The 17,435-nt window shown below is 40.9% G+C and overlaps 1 protein-coding gene across 1 annotated transcript in view; it reads right to left on the minus strand.

Moving 5' to 3' along the window:
- The window catches only part of Rasgrp1 (RAS guanyl releasing protein 1), a 72,780-nt gene that overhangs the window by 33,477 nt on the left and 21,868 nt on the right, over nucleotides 1–17,435 (minus strand). The window contains exon 3 of the mRNA XM_027925726.3: nucleotides 1,809–1,914. Within this exon, the coding sequence (XP_027781527.1) occupies nucleotides 1,809–1,914 (106 nt within the window). The remainder of the gene's footprint in view (nucleotides 1–1,808; nucleotides 1,915–17,435) is intronic.

Raw genomic sequence — 17,435 nt, forward strand, 5'->3', positions numbered from 1 at the left:
TGCTATCCTAGGATTAAAGTGGTGCTCAGAGAAGAGGCAAGATGAGATGCTGGAGAAGGCACAGCCTAAAGACAGAGACCCAGGAAGGTCCTGTCCAGGAGCCCTGGGGGAGAGCTGAAGAGAGCTGAGGGTTGCAGGCATTGGTGATGCCTACTACTTCTGGAAGGTCAGTGTAAACAAGGATGGGGAAAAGGCCCCTGGGCTTAGCAATTGGGAGGTCACTGCACTGGTGACATCAGAGAAAAGTATGAGTCCTGGGGTAGGCGCCATGGTTGACTTACAGAGTGCGTAGGAGTAGACAGATTGAAGATAATGCAGACGGCTTTAAGACGTTTCTGCATCAAATTTCTAACAATAGAATGAAGGGGTGGCAAGGTTAAGAGTTTAGTTTTTTAGGTTAAGGACACTTGAATGTGTGGCTCAGTTAATGGGCAGGTGCCCCTGAAGAGGCCAAGTTTGGAAGTACAGGAGGGAGATGAAATAACTCACAGGGTGACGGCAGGGCAGAGGGGGCCAACTCAAGGGCAGCACCCAGTGCATCCCGAGGGTGAGCACCCGGGGTACAATTTAGTTCAGAGGCTCTCAAACAAATTTTTAAGGAGGAGTACATAATCACTGACACTGTTTACAATCACTCATGCATGGAGTCAATAAAAAGCAGACAGACTTTGAGTCGGTGTTACTGTGGTTTTAAAATTCTCTGCAGAGGAGGCTTCCCACTTATTACCTGTACCTCTCATTATGGGGACCTTTCCCAACAAACACTACACCCTTGGCACGCTCTTAGAAACACCACCTTTGAAATGAGAGAGAAAAATTTCTGAGCACATTTAGAGGAGGGATTCAATTTGACCTTTTTTTGTTTTGTTTTGTTTTTTGATGGTGCTTAGGATTGAACCCAGGGCCTCATACAAGCTAGGGAAGTACTCTACCATCAGGTTCATCCCCAGACCTTTCAATTTTCATTTTTGAAATAGGGTCTTACTAAATTGCCCAGGCAGTAATCTACTTGCCTCAGCCTCCAGAGTCACTGGAGGCATGGGCCACTGCACACAGCAATTTTTAAGTTTTAGTATTTTTTTCTGTGTGTGGCAACATGAAATGGGGAATTAAAGCAATGAAGGATTACAGCAGCAGTCACAAGTCATGACTCAGTCCCAGGGGCTTGGGCCTCAGGTGCTAAACAGTCTCACCTCCTCTACAGCCTTTATTTCTTGGGGGCTACATCCCCCAGTGTCATTTGTGAGAAGGAGGAGGAGGTGGGTCCTTCTCTGCCCTGCTTGGTTCACACCCCACGGGAAGGCTAACATTCATCAGGGCTTGCTTGGTGCACAGTCAATGTCTCTGCCAGAAGCAAGAAGGCACCAGCAGATTCTCCAGATGCTTTTGCCTTGGGAAGCTTTCTTCAGAGCCTGGGAAGGCTGAGAACTGGGCAGGGAAGCCAGAAAGGAATGCATCATTTGAAACGTGCTGTTGTCCTTGTCAGTTTGTTCAGGATAAACATGAATTTTGACTACTCTACAGGAAAAGTAGTTTTTACTTGCAAGAGATACTGAAGGTGACCATGTTTGCACCTTTGACCACCCCCAGAGAAATCAGCATCAGTACCAGTATCCCACTCAATGCATGAATGAACATGATACACAAATGAATACATGAATGAATATGCACACACTCCATATAAAAGGAAATGGACATTTCTCACTCAGGCTATTCCAAACCAAGCAAAACGAAAGCATGCTTCAAATCTCCAGCTACTTTTGGAATAGATCCCGTTCTGGCATTCCAGTCACTATGTTAAAGGATATAGGGTCATAACTTTTTGTAGCAGGTCCGCAGAGGAGATGATGATTCGGTGCATGGTCAGCATGACTTGCAACAGCTGGTTACTTCGACACAAGTTCCCATCTGCATCTGAAAATATAAAGAGCAGCATCTGAGTCAGGTCCAGTCAGGCATCTGGTGGACACCTGACACCCTCCTCTTCCACTGCTCTGGAAGCTGGCCAGAGCATGCCTCAGGCTCAACCCTCCTTCCTGGCTTTTCTCTCTTCCTGCTGTACTCTATCTTCTCCCAAGTGTCCATTTTGATGCTCATTAGTCCCCTTGCCCCAAAGATGATAAAATCTTGAAAAAAGGATAAAATCTACATCAATACACCTAAGTGTCTGTTGAAAACAGAGGTAATCCAGGTTTTGTGAGGCCTAAAGTTCACATGATGCAGGAGAAACCTCCCTAGGGTCATAACGAGAAAAGTTACAGTATAAATTGATTGTAATTAAAATACCTTACTTTCAAAACATTTTACAAAAATGTATGATCACATGAATAGGGCCCTCCCACAACCTTAGGAGTGAATAATGCAAATGAAGAGCCCTAGAATGAAAATTCTCCTAGTTTCATGGTTAATGTGCCTCTGGATTGAAATAAAGGAGACAGATTAGAAGCAAACATGACATTGGAAGGTTGTCAGTAGATTACAGGTATTCATGTTGATTTGTATTGAAGAGCTTGGTTAGCTGGGTTTTCCAAATCCCACCTGGTAACAGATAATAAGATGCATTCTATACACCAGCAACGAACATAAAGATTCCCTTGAAGTGGTTTTCAAAACCTTTTCAACATTTGTGGTATGAAGTGTCAGGGCCAGAGCTGATTACTTATTGCCATATCTACTCTCTGGTCTTCAGCATGAATCACATCACTGGGGCTCCCTTACCAGCTGGGTTCAGCCATTGGGAAACAGGAGCAAGAGATGGGAGGGAAGTCAAAATATGTCTTTCTCATTTCCTCTCTGCCTTGACAGCACATCCTTGATAGTAGCTACATGCAATTGGATGAATAATCACATGGGTTGGCCCTTCCTTCATGACTACAGCTCAGGCTGGGATATCAAACTGTAGTAATGACTTAACTGTTGACAGTTTCTAATGCAACATCTTTTAATATTTCTTCATTTACAGAAATTAAGAGAATTCTATTCCTAGCCAGGAATTTGAATGGTTCAATGAAAAGAATCAAATGAAAGAATATACATGAATTGTTTGTCATCTGTATTGCTATTTAAAATATTTTATAGAGGTTAGGCCTGGTAATCATAGAAACTTGTGAGGCTGATGCAGGAGGACTGCAAGTTGGAAACCAGCCTGGGCACCTTTGAAAGACCCTATATCATGATAAAAAATAAAAAAGGACTGGGGATGTAGCTCAGTGGTAGAGCACCCCTGGGTTCAATCCCCAGTAAGCCCCCGGCCCCCACAAATACACTATAGAAAAGGGGTTGTCATTTTTATTTTCTTTCACATTTATCAAATTGTAAACAAAGGACATAGAACATTTGGGCCCAGAAGTTCTGATGCCTCAAATGAAACCTAAAGTTCATTGAGAAAACACTGTAAACTGACAGGCTCCTCCCTCCCTACCGCCAAATCCACCAACTTACTGGTGCCCTTCCTACTGCCCTTTCCTTTACCATGGAAGACCTTTCATAGTGGAAGACCTTGTATAGTGCTCCAGTCTCCTCTCCTCAAGACGCTGGTGCTGCACCTGGCCACCTTCTCTCCTATAATCCCAATACTTTTCTCTCTACTGGTTTACTTCCACTGGCATTCCATGTACCCCTGTATCTCCCACTTGAAACAAAATGAAATAAAAACAGAACCATAACTCTCCTCCTAGTCTCCAGCTTCCTCTGCAGCTTTCTGTTTCCTTTCAGCAAAAACTCACTGTCACTACTTTCTTACCTCCCATTTACTCTTCCATCATTCCACTGTGACTTATTCCATTCCATTATTCCATTAAATATTTTCTTTCTAAAGTTACCGATGCCAAAGGTTACTTCATTGCCAAATCCAATAGTCATACCTCTGTTCATGTTACTTCATGATTCAATTGCATTCAACCCCAAAACACAACCCAAAGTTGACAACTCTCCTTCCTGGAACACTTTCTTCCCTTGGCTTCCATAACATCACATTCTCTCACTTCTCTCTCACGCTCTTCTTCTGTCTCCTCTTCCTCTGCTAAGCTCTTAAATGTCATCATGCTCTATGGCTTAGTCTTCCCACTTCTTTTTTTCTAACATTTAAAAAAATTGTTTAAACTTCTTAAATTTTAAATTTAAAAGTCAACTTTTTTTTTTCTAGTGAAATCATCCAGTCCTATGACTGAAATACCAGCTCTATGCTGACAACTGCCCAAGTTACATATCTTCAGCCATGACCACCGAATTAGTATGCCCAGCAGCCTACCTGGCAAATCCACTTGGAAGTGCAAGTTCAAACTTAACTCACCCAGACAAAATCAGGACTTTCTCCTCCCAATTCATTCCTCCTCCATTTGTCCTCATCTCTAGAAATGGCACAACCAACCATCTTCAGAGTTGCCCAACCTAAAAACCTGGGAGTCATGCTTCATTTCTCATTTTCCTCATATCTAATCCATCAGGAGGTCTTGATTTTACTTTCAAAATATATCTCACTTGTCTCCATCCTTGCCATAACCCTCATTCAGCCACCATGATGCAATGAATTGACTTCCCTGCTTCTACTCTGGTTCACCTACAGTCCATTCTCCACACAGTAGCTAGAAGTGAGCTCCTGAAAACTATAAATCAGGTCATGTGCTTATATTAATATATCCATTATATTTGGTATAAAACAAACCCCTTACTGTAGCCAGCAGAGCTTCACTTATTCTACCTCTTTTAATATTACCCACTTCATTTTTTTTAACCACATTGCTCCTCTCCATGCATCTGTGTATACCTCATATTCCAAGCTTATTCCTATCTCGTGGTCTTTGCATTTGCTATTCCCCTCCACATAGTCTTTCTTCCCTTGATTCATTCATGTTATGTAAATCTCAATCATCACATCCCCAGAGAGGTCTTCCTTAAACTACCTAAGGTACCCATTCTCCTGCCTGAGTTTCTTCATAGCACTTATGTTCTAAAGTTATCTGGTTATTTTTTATTTAATTTTTAATTTACAGAATTTCAATAGAACACAAACTTCATGAAACCTAAGTCTTATCTGTTTTTTCCCACAACCTATTTCTAAAACCTAGAACAGTACCCACAATGGTATGCACTCTAGGCATGTGTTGAGTAGATGAGTGAACTCATTCATGCCTCTCTGGAAACTGAGTTTGCTTGTAATTAGTTATATCATTGACTGTGTATAATATACACACTTATTTTCTTCTCAGCCACAGTTTTCAAAAGAAACTCAAAATTACAATTTAGTAAAACATTTTAATGAAATATACATGGTTATAGCTGTGTAAATCTTCCATTAATTTTTCTGTACTTATACTCTGGTGAGGTATGTCTAGCATTGCTTTCTCTGTTTTCTGGCCCACATAATTTCTGTGATAATTGTCTCTTGCCACAAAATACTGCAAAACAAACTATGCCAAAATTCAGTAACTTAAAATAGCAACCATTTATTTTTGCTGAAGTGTCTCAGTTGGGGGGCAAGTGATACAGGCTGGGCTTTGCTGGCGCACTACTCCACATGTCTCCCAGCTTCCTTGGAGCAGCAGCCTATCAGGGGCAGGTTCTTCTCATGATGGCAGGGCACTGAAGGGTAACTAGAAATATCCAAGGCCTCTTGAACTTAGTTTTGGAAGTGGAATGCTGTCACTTCTGCCTCATTCTGTTGGCTAAAGTAAGTCATATTTCTGAATCTAAAGTTGAAGGGAGGGAACTTCAAAGTCACATGGAAGATATCAGGCACAGGGAAGGTAAAAAAAAAAAAAAAATTGGTGGCAAGCATGCAATCAAACCCCCAGAGCTACAGAGGGGTAACTTCTTAATGCGGCATTTGACAATAGTTTTTACAATGTGGACCTCTTCACAGAGATGGCAGTATTTATATTCTTGAATAGTGAAACTGCAATATGCAATACACTTAAAGGTATGCATTAGAATGTTCCCATGTGCTCCATGCGCTACAGACACAGGCCCAGGCTTGGTAGGTATGGACAGCACTCAAGACTTGCTATCTCATTTTCCCTTTGTGGCTGACTATAGTACTTAAGAGGAGGCATGACACTTAATAAGCATTGCTGTCATTCACATAGCAATTATCATTACTGAAGCCCTACTTAATGCCAGGGGCTGTGCTAAGGACTTTAACAATGTTATTTATAATTCTCAGAAGACCCTGCAATGTTGGCTATTCACTGTTTACAGCTGAAGAAATTAAGCCATAGTGAGGTTAGGAAAGGGACAATGAATGGCAGAGTTAGGATTTAGCCCTAGGTCTGTTTGATTCCAGAACCCCTGCTCTTTCCATCACACCTGGTTGCAATCTGCAGGCCATCTGTTGGGAGAGGGAGCCAAGAATTAAATGGGAGGCTAATGAGGGTGAGTGCTAAGAACTCTTCCAGTCCTTATGACTATAAGAGATGCCATGAGGATCCTGGGTTGGAGCCAAGGCACACTTGGCAGAATGGCCTTTATATTCTGGTGAATTCTTGAAAGTTTTGGTCACTTGGTCCTGATCTTGAAAGTTGCCTTTAGGAGGAGAACCCAGGTGGCCATGCCTAAGAGTCACAATTGTTCACACTTTACCTTTACCTTGTGCCTCTTCTAGAGTTCCCGTGACGTTCCCACACTGCAGCTTGTGAGTCCTACCATGTTCTCTGTGGGGGTGAGTGCTGGAAAATGTTCAGACCAGAGGGGATGACTCACTCCACAAGAAGAGACAGAGATGGAGTGAGGGAAAGAGCAAGGAGACTTTCCACGGCTAGTCAGGAGCTCCACTGCCTCTCCCTCCTCAGTTCTTTTTCAACAAGAGAACAGCCCAGTGTAGTCACTTGCCCTCATTCCCACCATCATCTCTTCCCCACGTGACCATCAAATGCCAGATGAGCTTTTCAAGGTTGCATTCCTTTCCCACCCTCATCCTATACAGTGCATGCCTCTTCCCTTTGAGAACCACCTCCCTTTGAAAGACACATTTTCCAAATGGTGGTCAAGATGGAATCTACCTTCTGGGCTGCTGGAATATATATATATATATATATATATATATATATACACACACACACACACACACATATATATATATATATATATATATATATATATATATATAATTTCTGTAAGCTGATTTAAATATTTCAAGGAATTATTCTATTTTGTTTTCATCTTTAGGCTTTTAAAAAATATATACATACATACATACACACACATATATACACATACATTATATATATATATATATATATATATATATATATATATATATATATATATAATTTCTGTAAGCTGATTTAAATATTTCAAGGAATTATTCTATTTTGTTTTCATCTTTAGGCTTTTAAAAATGCAGGGTGTCATACTAAAAATTCTAATAAGTAAAATGTGCAATGCATAATAAAATGTGCATATTTTTTCATTACCATCTGTTCTCCTTATACATTCAGAGAAAGACTTTTTTAAAGGGTTGAAACCTCTGTGAGGTACAAACTGTCAATCCTACATACTCTACCACTTGACTTAGGGAATAATGTATGCTGCTAGAAAAGTATACTAATTAAAGACGCCTAACCTGTGGACCATTTGCTCAACAGAACAAACAGAAAAGCCATGTGAGATTCTTTTGTCTATGAGCCAACAACCAATTTTCCACCATTAGTCTTAGTGCTGGCAGTAGCTGTGCTTTATGGAATCACTGATTCTTAGGGAGAAAAAGACAATCCTCTACCTTTACTTTCTATCTCAGGCATTATTTCCTCCTGAAAGCATCACTGGGAAGTGATACCTACCTAACCTCTACCTACATCCTTCCAACGAGAGGAAAGAATTTCCTAACTATACTGTGTGGCAACTTTTCATTCTACTTCAATTAACAAGATTGTGGGGGAGGCGGAGACTTCGGTTCAGTGGCATAGCAATGAATTGAGGCCCTGGGTTTGATCCTTAGTACCACAAGTAAACACACACAATTTTTTTTTGGTACTATTACCCAATATGGACAAGGAAGCTACCCTGTGGAAAGCACTGACATAGGCACTAAAGGAGGTCTGATGAGCTGTAAGAAACCCTTGTCCTTGAGGAGCACACAATCTAGTTGAGGATTTAACACACACTCAAGACGCCTAATATTACCAAATAGGAAACGTTAAGCAGGAACCCCATGGAGACCCAGCTATAAATGGTAAGTTAAAAGGGAGAGCCATCCCATTTCAGATATGATGGTTTGGGAAGGATATCAGGTGACCTTGGCCAGGAGACCTGCAACTTCAAGATTCAAAAGACCATCTATTCAATCTGTCTCTGAACCCCACCAACTTCTTTCTTGCTTGCTTGCTTTTTTTTTTTTTCTTGACGTAATTTTAAATAAACTGCTTGCTTCAGAGAGATGAACTGCTCCTGGACGATCAGAATCCTATGAGTGAAAACCAGCCAAGGGTTGCATACCACATCCTGCCTCTTTCTGACAAGAGCTGGGGGACTTTGCTACAGTGAGATGAATCTGGGGGATGAGATGGAAATGCCATGCTGCCAAATGGACATAAATGAAAACAAACAGCCAAGACCAGAGAGGAACTCCAGAACAGTCTTTTCTAAAGGGATGTTGAGTGTACCAAAGGCAAAATGTCAGAAACTAGTACTCTGAGGGTAGAGAAGCCATCAGCACTGGGGGCATAACATGACATACCAGATGGGTTGCAACCAGGCCCTGAAAATGATAATGGAAAAACGAGGACCAGAAGACCATGCAGGCAGAGCTGACACTGTTCATGGAAGTCACAACCTCCAGAAAGGGTAGACTGGAGGAATGTTCCAGAGACATAAAACCCATCCCACAGCAAGACTATAACATGTGTTAAACCCTATTTGGAGAGTGTGTAAAAACTGGTGAGTGGAAAATAAGATTACTGGTTTTTGCTGTTTGTTATTTTTTAGTGCTGACATTCGCAACTGAGGCAGCAGATGCACATGAAGGAGGAAGGAGGCGATGACAACTCTGAGCTCAATAGCTTCTACTCCCTAAGCAGCTTATAACATAACCAATGCCACTTTGATTTTTTTTTTAAATCCTCTGTCCCTGAAGAGGAGAACAATCAGGGGAAAGCATGTGATTTGCCAAGGATCAGGACTCACTTCTCAGGGCAAGTATGAGAATAGTCAGTATGGTTGCTACCAGCAGCATGCTTATAAAAGTGACAAACAAGAAAGATGGAGAATGGTTTATAAAGGGTTTGCATACTTCATGGCATGAATGCTCCCACATGGTCAATCTCAGCTACCATAATGAAGTCAATGAACATGGAGTGGGGAAGAAATGCTTGCAGTCATCTCCGGAGACAGCTGTGGGCGACCAGTAATGTGCACCTACCACTGTAAGTTCATCAGCAGATCTGAGGTCACAGGGCTGCTGTTTTCTGGGCTTCCTTTGTATCCCTTCCCACACCATCTCCTGCTCCACAGGATGACCATGGGCTCAATGTTAAAGATGAAAAATATCTCTGGTGAGACCCTAACCCTCAAACCCACCACTTTTCATGAAATCAACACAAAGAAGCTACTGGCATCATTTAGATGGGTCACTAGTATCCAAAGAGTTCATTAGCCAGTGGCCAGTGGGAAGATGCCAGGTGCCCTGGGCTCTCAGTGCCCTGCACAGCCAGCAAAAGTGCTCTCCATTCTTATAGTCAAATCACCACCAACGGAAATGTTCTTCCCTGGCATGGATTTCCTTCTGAGGCATGAAACTCTATGTAAAGTATGACCTAGATTTCTTGGATGAGTGATTGCAATCTGTAAATGTCTAAGCAAGTACATGAATTGCCTAAAGTGAGAAAGAGCTTTTAGCTGTATTGCCTCTGCTGAGCGAGACAGCCAGCTTCCCTGGGGAACTGCTGCCTCGATCTGGATCTGTCATGTTGGAGGAATCTGCAGTCTGAGAAGTCGTGAGGGAAGCTGTTCTTTTTAATTCTGCAAAGTGGACACAGTTCTGTGGGTGGGGCTGAGGATTAGAACTAAAGATGAGGCCTGGGAGGAGACATGATAGGTCTTGGGCACACCCAGTGAGCCAACCTGGGACAACACTGGGGCTACAGACTTTAAGAGTCACTGTCAAAATGTAGTGCCAACTTCTGCTTTCCCCAGTGTCCATCCAACTCTCTGGGACAACCAAATTATCTGGCTGCAATGTTATGCTGCAATGTGGTTCTTTGGTGAACTGCTGTCAAGGCAGTCTACCTGGCTCACAGACAGGGAACATTTCCAATGCAGTGTCGTAGGAATGTACCTGGCAAGGGGAAACGCAGAAGCAAGGTTCTGTCCCAGCTTCCCAGAGGGACACAGAGCTGCTGGCACATGGCTGGAAGGGAGCACAGCAAAGGCCAGGGAACCCAAAGAAAAAGAGACAAATTGAAAAGAAAATCTGGGACACACTCATACCTTGCTCATTGGAATTTATTCCTAGCATTTCATTCTTGTCTATTAAATTCTGGGCCCTTTTGTCATATCTTTGGACAGACACTAAGGAACAACTTGGGGTGAAGTTGAGAATCATGGGTTAGCCAAGACCTCAGCCTTCTTCAGAAAAATTTTCTGAATGTGTGATTTTGATCCTATCAGATCTGCAAGCCTAAAGAATAGATAGTCTCAATCAGTGCATGACAGCATTGTAGCAGGGTATGCTGATATAAAATGGCAATATACTGATTACAGCCCAACCACCAAATATACTTATGACCACAGAAATTGTTCTTTGCTTATGATTCTCTGCAATAAATAGTTCTATAATATATATAGAGATAGATAGATAGATAGATAGATAGATAGATAGATAGATAGATCGATCGATCTCAACACCATGCATGGTAGAAGTCACTGAGCAAAGTCTTTTGCAGTCAGACAGAAAATAGTCTGAGGTGTCCCTTACTCTTCTTTGGTTGGAGTTTGGTTGATTAGATTAAATGTATTACAATGCTTGATAAACTGTAGAGCACTATAACAGTGATAAATTGCTGTTTCTCTTAATGGGATTTAAAACATCTTGTCTTTTTCTTTGCTCCTGTTGGTCCTTGGCTATCCTGAGTGGGACTATGATTTTTTTTTCTTTTGTCAAACCCTTCACTGTAAACACAATCCAAAGAGCTGCTGTCCACTGTGGTTTGTCAAGCCATCTGTAATTGGACTTGGACTTGGGTTCCTCTCAAACATGGTCTCACTCCATAGCAGTTGGCTGATGGCCTTCCAAGCTTCCTTCCCATCCTAGCTTTTAAGTGTATCCTCCACTGGGATCCTCAAAAGGATTTTTTGTTGTTCACAGAGGTGCTGGAGAGAAACCCACATGAGGGTGTAGGGAGAGAACTGCAAGGGAGGATGAGGAATCTCTTTAATTCTGAAGAACAGAAGAAACTGGCCTCTACTCAGCAGTCAAAAGTCAAATAAGAAAGTGGTTCAAAACATCCCAGTGGTGAACTGATGCTGTGTTGTGACTGTCTTACAGAAATTGCTAAAAGGCAACACTGAAATTCACAAGGTTGTTGCCAACTGGAAGATGGAAGAGACCAGGAGAAATAATGGTCTTTTTGGAGAAAAGGCAGAATCTAACCAGAAGAAATGAGCTACAGTTACAGTCTTGCTGCTGCTCTCAATCTGTTTGCTAATATATTGGGGGCATTTCCTGTGTAGCAGTCACTATTCCAAGAATTTATATATATTAACCATATCATTGGCATCTGTTAGATGAAAAAACTCAAGTAGGGTCACTTGCCCAAGTTAACACAGTTATTAAGTGGCAGACCAGGATTGAGTCTGAGAGGCCACTTGGCCCCAGGATGACCCCGATCATTGCTGAGCCTGTGTGCTCACTTGCAGAAGGACAGTTTGGTGATGTCTCAGCCCTGGCTTCCCAGCAAAGAGGTAATCAGGAGATCAGTATAGAAGAAAGAATGTTGATATCTTTTGGGGTGAACAAAGTTCTGAGCTGAGTTCAAACCACTGTGATGTCTCATTGATTTGTGGGTGTCAAGTATCTAGATGGCTTGACAGTTGTCACGTAGGCACATGAAACTCTCACTGTGCTGTTGAAATACCACCAACCTACATTTATTAGTGCTTTGTGGACAACCACTCTCTCCTTGTATATTGTCTCCTCTGAGCTTCACAACTCTGAGATAGGTATTGTTTTTATTATTTATAGGTGAGGAACCAGAGAAGAAGGCAATGTGACCTGCCTGAAGCCACATATTTGATAAGTGACAGGATGGGGACTTAAGTTCCGATCTTTTGACTTAAGCCTTACCCTTTCTACCATATCCCCCTGCCTCTCAGCCTGAAAGCTGTGAAGACAAAAAGCACATCCTCTGCTCAGCACTTGAGTCTGGAGCGAGCCTACATGCTAAATGAGCACACTAGCAATGGTTGCCACCAGAATGCAGCATCAGCCACATGCCAGATGAGGGCTAGGCCACGTTACAGATATCCTATCTTTTACTACAACACTGCATGGTAAATGTTTTCTTCATTTAGCACAAGAAAAAACAGATTCAAGAGAAGTAAAAATAAGTTGTCACTGGTCCCACAGCTGGAAAGTAGCTAGAAAGGGCTGCACATTTTGTCCTTTTTTGTTTATCATTCTGGTTTTAGGTTTTTATTTTATTCATATCTACAATAATTATGCATTGCCTCTTAAGGGGGAATCCTTCAAAGGTAAGGGAAAAGGTTGTCTACTTTCTGTTGATTCCCTGAAATCTCTAGGGCCCTGCTATACGTACCATACTGGGACCATTTCCTTCATTTAAATCAAAGAATGTAGGAATAGACATAGACTGACAACTGCCAATAAGCACAAAACAGTAAGGGCACACTTAATATAAGGAAAGAGTTACATGGCTTTGGGAGGGACAAGGAGCTAAGGATTTGTGTCCCTAGCATATATAGATGGGAGGGGCTACAAGGAGGCGATGGTAACAAACTATCAGTATTTTAAGAAACAAAAAGGTAAAAAGAGGAGAAAAGAAACTCTAAGGACAAAGCAGGAACTAATATTTAGACTCTTCTATTAATCTATGTTAATGTCACTGGAATTTAATTCCATTTAAAGACCTAGGCAGGGCCACCCCTTGCCATATGGTAAAAACCAGGTGAATCTGAGACTCCCAGATACCTTTAAGAATCCTGAATTTTGTGGTCACTATGCCATAAAATGGCATGAATCTCTCGTGAAGGAGGTATCCTCACATGAGAAAAATTTATACTAACATTTAAAAAAAAAACTTTATAAGCTTTTGATTTTGGTTAGATTTTCCCAGTTTTCCAGGTATAGTGGTGTATGTCTGTAATTCCAGCGGCTTGGGAGGCTAAGGCATGAGGATGGAATTCAAAGCTAGTCTCAGTAACTTAGCAAGACCCTGTCTCAAAATTCAAAATAAATAAATAAATAAATAAGAGCTGGGGATGTGGCTCAGTGGTTAAGTACCCTTGGGCTCAATCATTAGTCAAAAAAAAAAAAAAAAAAATCCCAGATCTTATTAATGAAAACATATTATTTTCCAGGCCTAAAATGGTAAGGGGCCATGCTTGAAGAAGCTGATGTTATGCATCTTTGAAAGATCTAACAGGTTGATTCCAAGATTTCTCATATTAGTGGTATCCTCATTAATTGCTCAATAAGACCTTGGTTTGTTCCTGGACCCTGTTCTGAGAGAAGCGGAGCAGTGGTCAAGGCGATGAGGTCAGTGGACCAACCCCAAATGTGGGTGCTAGAAATGCCACTAAACAATTCTGACTTACATTTGCATGACACTTTCACACGCATTATCTCATTTGACTAGCGCAGTTGTCTTGTGAGGTAGGTAGGGACTATATCCATTTTACAGATGCGAAAGGCAGAAAGACGGGGCTGATACTGTCCAACTGGCGTTTTTATCAGATTGATGGGGACCAATTTGGTACCAGTTATTAAATATTTTGAATATCACCACTGGATAAATAACTTGCCCACGGATAATACCAGCACCAAATGGCAGAGCTGGAGTTCCAGGCTTGGATTTTCTTATTACAAGTCCAGAGCTCTTTGTTAAACAAATAAATTAATAATAATAATAAGAAGAAGATAGAGTCTGTGGGGGCCGCAGACCTAACAAGGATCCTGTCCCAGGAAATGTCAGAAATCTACAGGCAATAATTCAAACAGGATACAGTAAAGGCCTGGAAGAAGGCCCAAACAAAACCATATTTGACACGAAAACATGGCTAACCCTTCACGAAGAGGACGGTATTTGAGGTAGGCCCTAGAGGAGGGTCAGATTTTGATAGAGCAACACAATCAAGGGTTGTGCGGGGTCAGGCAAGAAATGATTTCTAGGTTTGGAAATGACAGTTAAAAATATATTTGGGAAAGGATGTGAGGTTCAGTTTGGTTAAATTAGAAAACTCTATATGTAGGGAGAGACATGAGGAGAGGTCGATCAGGGTCAGGACTGGAGACCTGACACACTAGACTGAGGAATTGCCCTTACTCTGATTTTTGTTTTAAAACTGCAAAAGCACTGATTTAAAAACATGGGGAAAAAATAGAACGTCAAAAGCAGATGGACCACTGAGAGAGGAAAGCAGGCTCTCTGAGCCGGCATCTGCTACTGACGGGTTGTTCTACCTTATGACCTGAGACCTAAGGGCTCTTTTCAAGGTAGGTCATTTCCAGAGAACCGGGAACTTGATTTCGATTTCCACATATATACTTTTCCCTAACTGCACAGCCACAGCCACCCTGAGGTGGCTAGAAAGTACACGTGTCCAGGCATGCACGTGCTGCTCCAGTGAGGTCACAAAGGAGGAGGAAAACAAAGGGTGGCTTTTGCTGAACTTGACTAATTTTGTTGTTATTTAGGAAAAGATGCCACTTGCAGTTATTATTTTTCCTCCCTCACCTTACCCGTATTAGCATCTTAACCATCAAGTTCTTTCCTGTCCACATCCTTCTCGGCTTCCTTGAGAAGCTGAGGAATCATAAAGGAAGGACATCCATGGTGACAGAGATTCAAAGACCTGAGGGCTTCCACCATCTGTCACCTGGATGCTGATGGAAGAAATCCAGACCCCCTAAGTGTATTAGAATTCAGCAAGAACAAGGCTTAAAGTTGGCAAGGCTTTGGCCTCACCTGATTGGGCAAGTGGGGTAAATATGGTTATTTCACCTTCAGTTCTTCATAAGTACCAGCTGGCACATCTACCCTTGATCCACAGAAAGTGACTACTATCATTTAGTCAGTCAGGACAGGTCTAGAGCAGACTGTAAAGTAGGTAAGCACTTGGAAGCTTTCTCCACTTGAGTTTTTCTCTTGCTCTTACCTTTAAGTACTGTGAAACACTTGATTGCCTTTGCAAACCATAGGAAAGATCCACTAATAATCACTATGAGAAGACAGCATAGTAATGAGTAAAATTTGGCTTAAGTGGGTGATTTTTTTTCTTTCTATTGAAGAGGCCTTAATATAATATTCTGCTACTATTCACCCTTTGGAGAGTTTTAGGAGAAGAATCAATGTTTTTTTTTTTTCTCTTATAATGAATAACAGGTTCAACTTATTCTGCAGTAAATTAATATCTTAAACCTGACTGATTTCCAAGACATCTTGAGTACCTCAGAAACAAAAAACAAACAATAAACTGCCAAACATATTCCAACGCCTTGCCTGAGATCTACTACATCAGGATACAAGAGATGGAGCATAGAATTTGCATTTTAGAAAGTTCTTTAGGAATTTGATGATCAGTCAAGATCTATTAGGCTGATTTAGACTATTTCGTTTACTCCTTGCCTGGGGTAGGTTCTATAAACTACTAATGACCCCTTGAAGACCCTTCCAATTTCAGAAGTCAGTGGTAAGGCCTCTTAGCTGATTTCAGGGCTAATGGAAGTGAAGTGCTTAAAGAGGTGACATTGCAGACTTGGTTGACAATATATGTGGATTTGTTTTTGAATTTACTATTCTGTTTCCAATTAAACTATAGCTTTATAGTAAGTCTTGAAAACAAGAAGTGTAAATTTTTCAGCTTCATTCTTTTTCAAAATTGTTCTAGCTATTCTAGGTCCTTTCCTTCCCATATAAGCTGTAGTTACATTGTCTGAATTTCTAGTTGTTTTCCTCCTTCCTAGTGTTTGCTAAGATAATGACCTGCCTTCAACTTTAATCATCTTTTTTTTTAAATTTTAGCATTCAGTATAGTATTACATCCATCACAATGAAATTTTATTTTCCATATACTTTGTTTTTCAGAACAAAATTTAAAAAAAATTTTTAGTTGTAATGAACATGATACCTTATTTTATTTAGTTATTTTTATGTGGTGCTGAGGATGGAACCCAGAGCTTCACACATGCAAGATGAGCACTCTACCACTGAGCCACAACCCTAGCCCTCAGTTCAAAAATTTTGATTTGGTTCCTTTTATTGTTTCCATTTCCCTGTTGAAGTTACCCATCTGTTCATCTTACTTTCAATCCTCCAATGCATTTACTATAGCTGTTTTAAATTCTTTGTCCAGTATTTCCAACATTTGTGTCATTTCTGAGTTCATTTCTATTAACCTTTTTCTTTTGGTTATCAATCACATTTTCCTGCTTCTTCTTATACCTTGAAATTTTTTATTGAATGCTGGGCACTGTGAGCATGATATTGAAAATTTGGATTATGTTCCTTTATAGAGATATTTACGTTATTAGAGTCATAGATGTCTCTTTTTTAAAATACATTTTTTAGTTGTCAATGGACCTTAATTTTACTTATTTATATCTGGTACTGAGAATGGAACCCAGTGTCTCACACATGCTAGGCAGGCACTCTACCACTGAGCTACAACCCCAGCCCAGTAAATAGCTCTTTCCAAGCTTAGAGTTCGGCTTTTTTAGGGTGGGATAAGAGTAGTATTTATTCTAGGGCTAAAGCAGCTCAACTTCTATATTATAGTCTTTTCTACATCCGATTTGAAAGCGCAAAGCATAATGTCTCTCCACTCTCTGGTAGGAACTATACCATTTCCCTTCTATGCGAACTTCTTTGACTCACATGCCCCCAGTAACTGTTTTAAGTGTCATGGATTGATATTCATGAATAGTTTAGTATTTGGTTGAAGACTAAAGGAGATCCCATCTCTCCTCTATGTCTTTCCACAAATTCCTGACATCCCGGAACCCCTGAATACTACCTCTGCTTTCTCTTTGAGGCAACATGGTACTCCCTGGGCTCCAGTTCCTAAATCATGATTTGTAAAGCACTTCCAGGTAGAAAGCCAAGGTGAGTTTTGAATTCACTTCATGTGCTTCCATTTTATCCACAATCACAAAGTCTGTTGCATTTTCTAATACCTAAAAATGGATGTTTCACATATTTTGTCAAGTTTGAGTTGTTTATAGGAGGAAAATAATTTTAATACTCAATATTCCATTATGATCAAAATCT

This window comes from Marmota flaviventris, chromosome 2 (assembly GCF_047511675.1).
Source record: "Marmota flaviventris isolate mMarFla1 chromosome 2, mMarFla1.hap1, whole genome shotgun sequence".
NCBI classification, from domain to species: domain Eukaryota; kingdom Metazoa; phylum Chordata; class Mammalia; order Rodentia; family Sciuridae; genus Marmota; species Marmota flaviventris.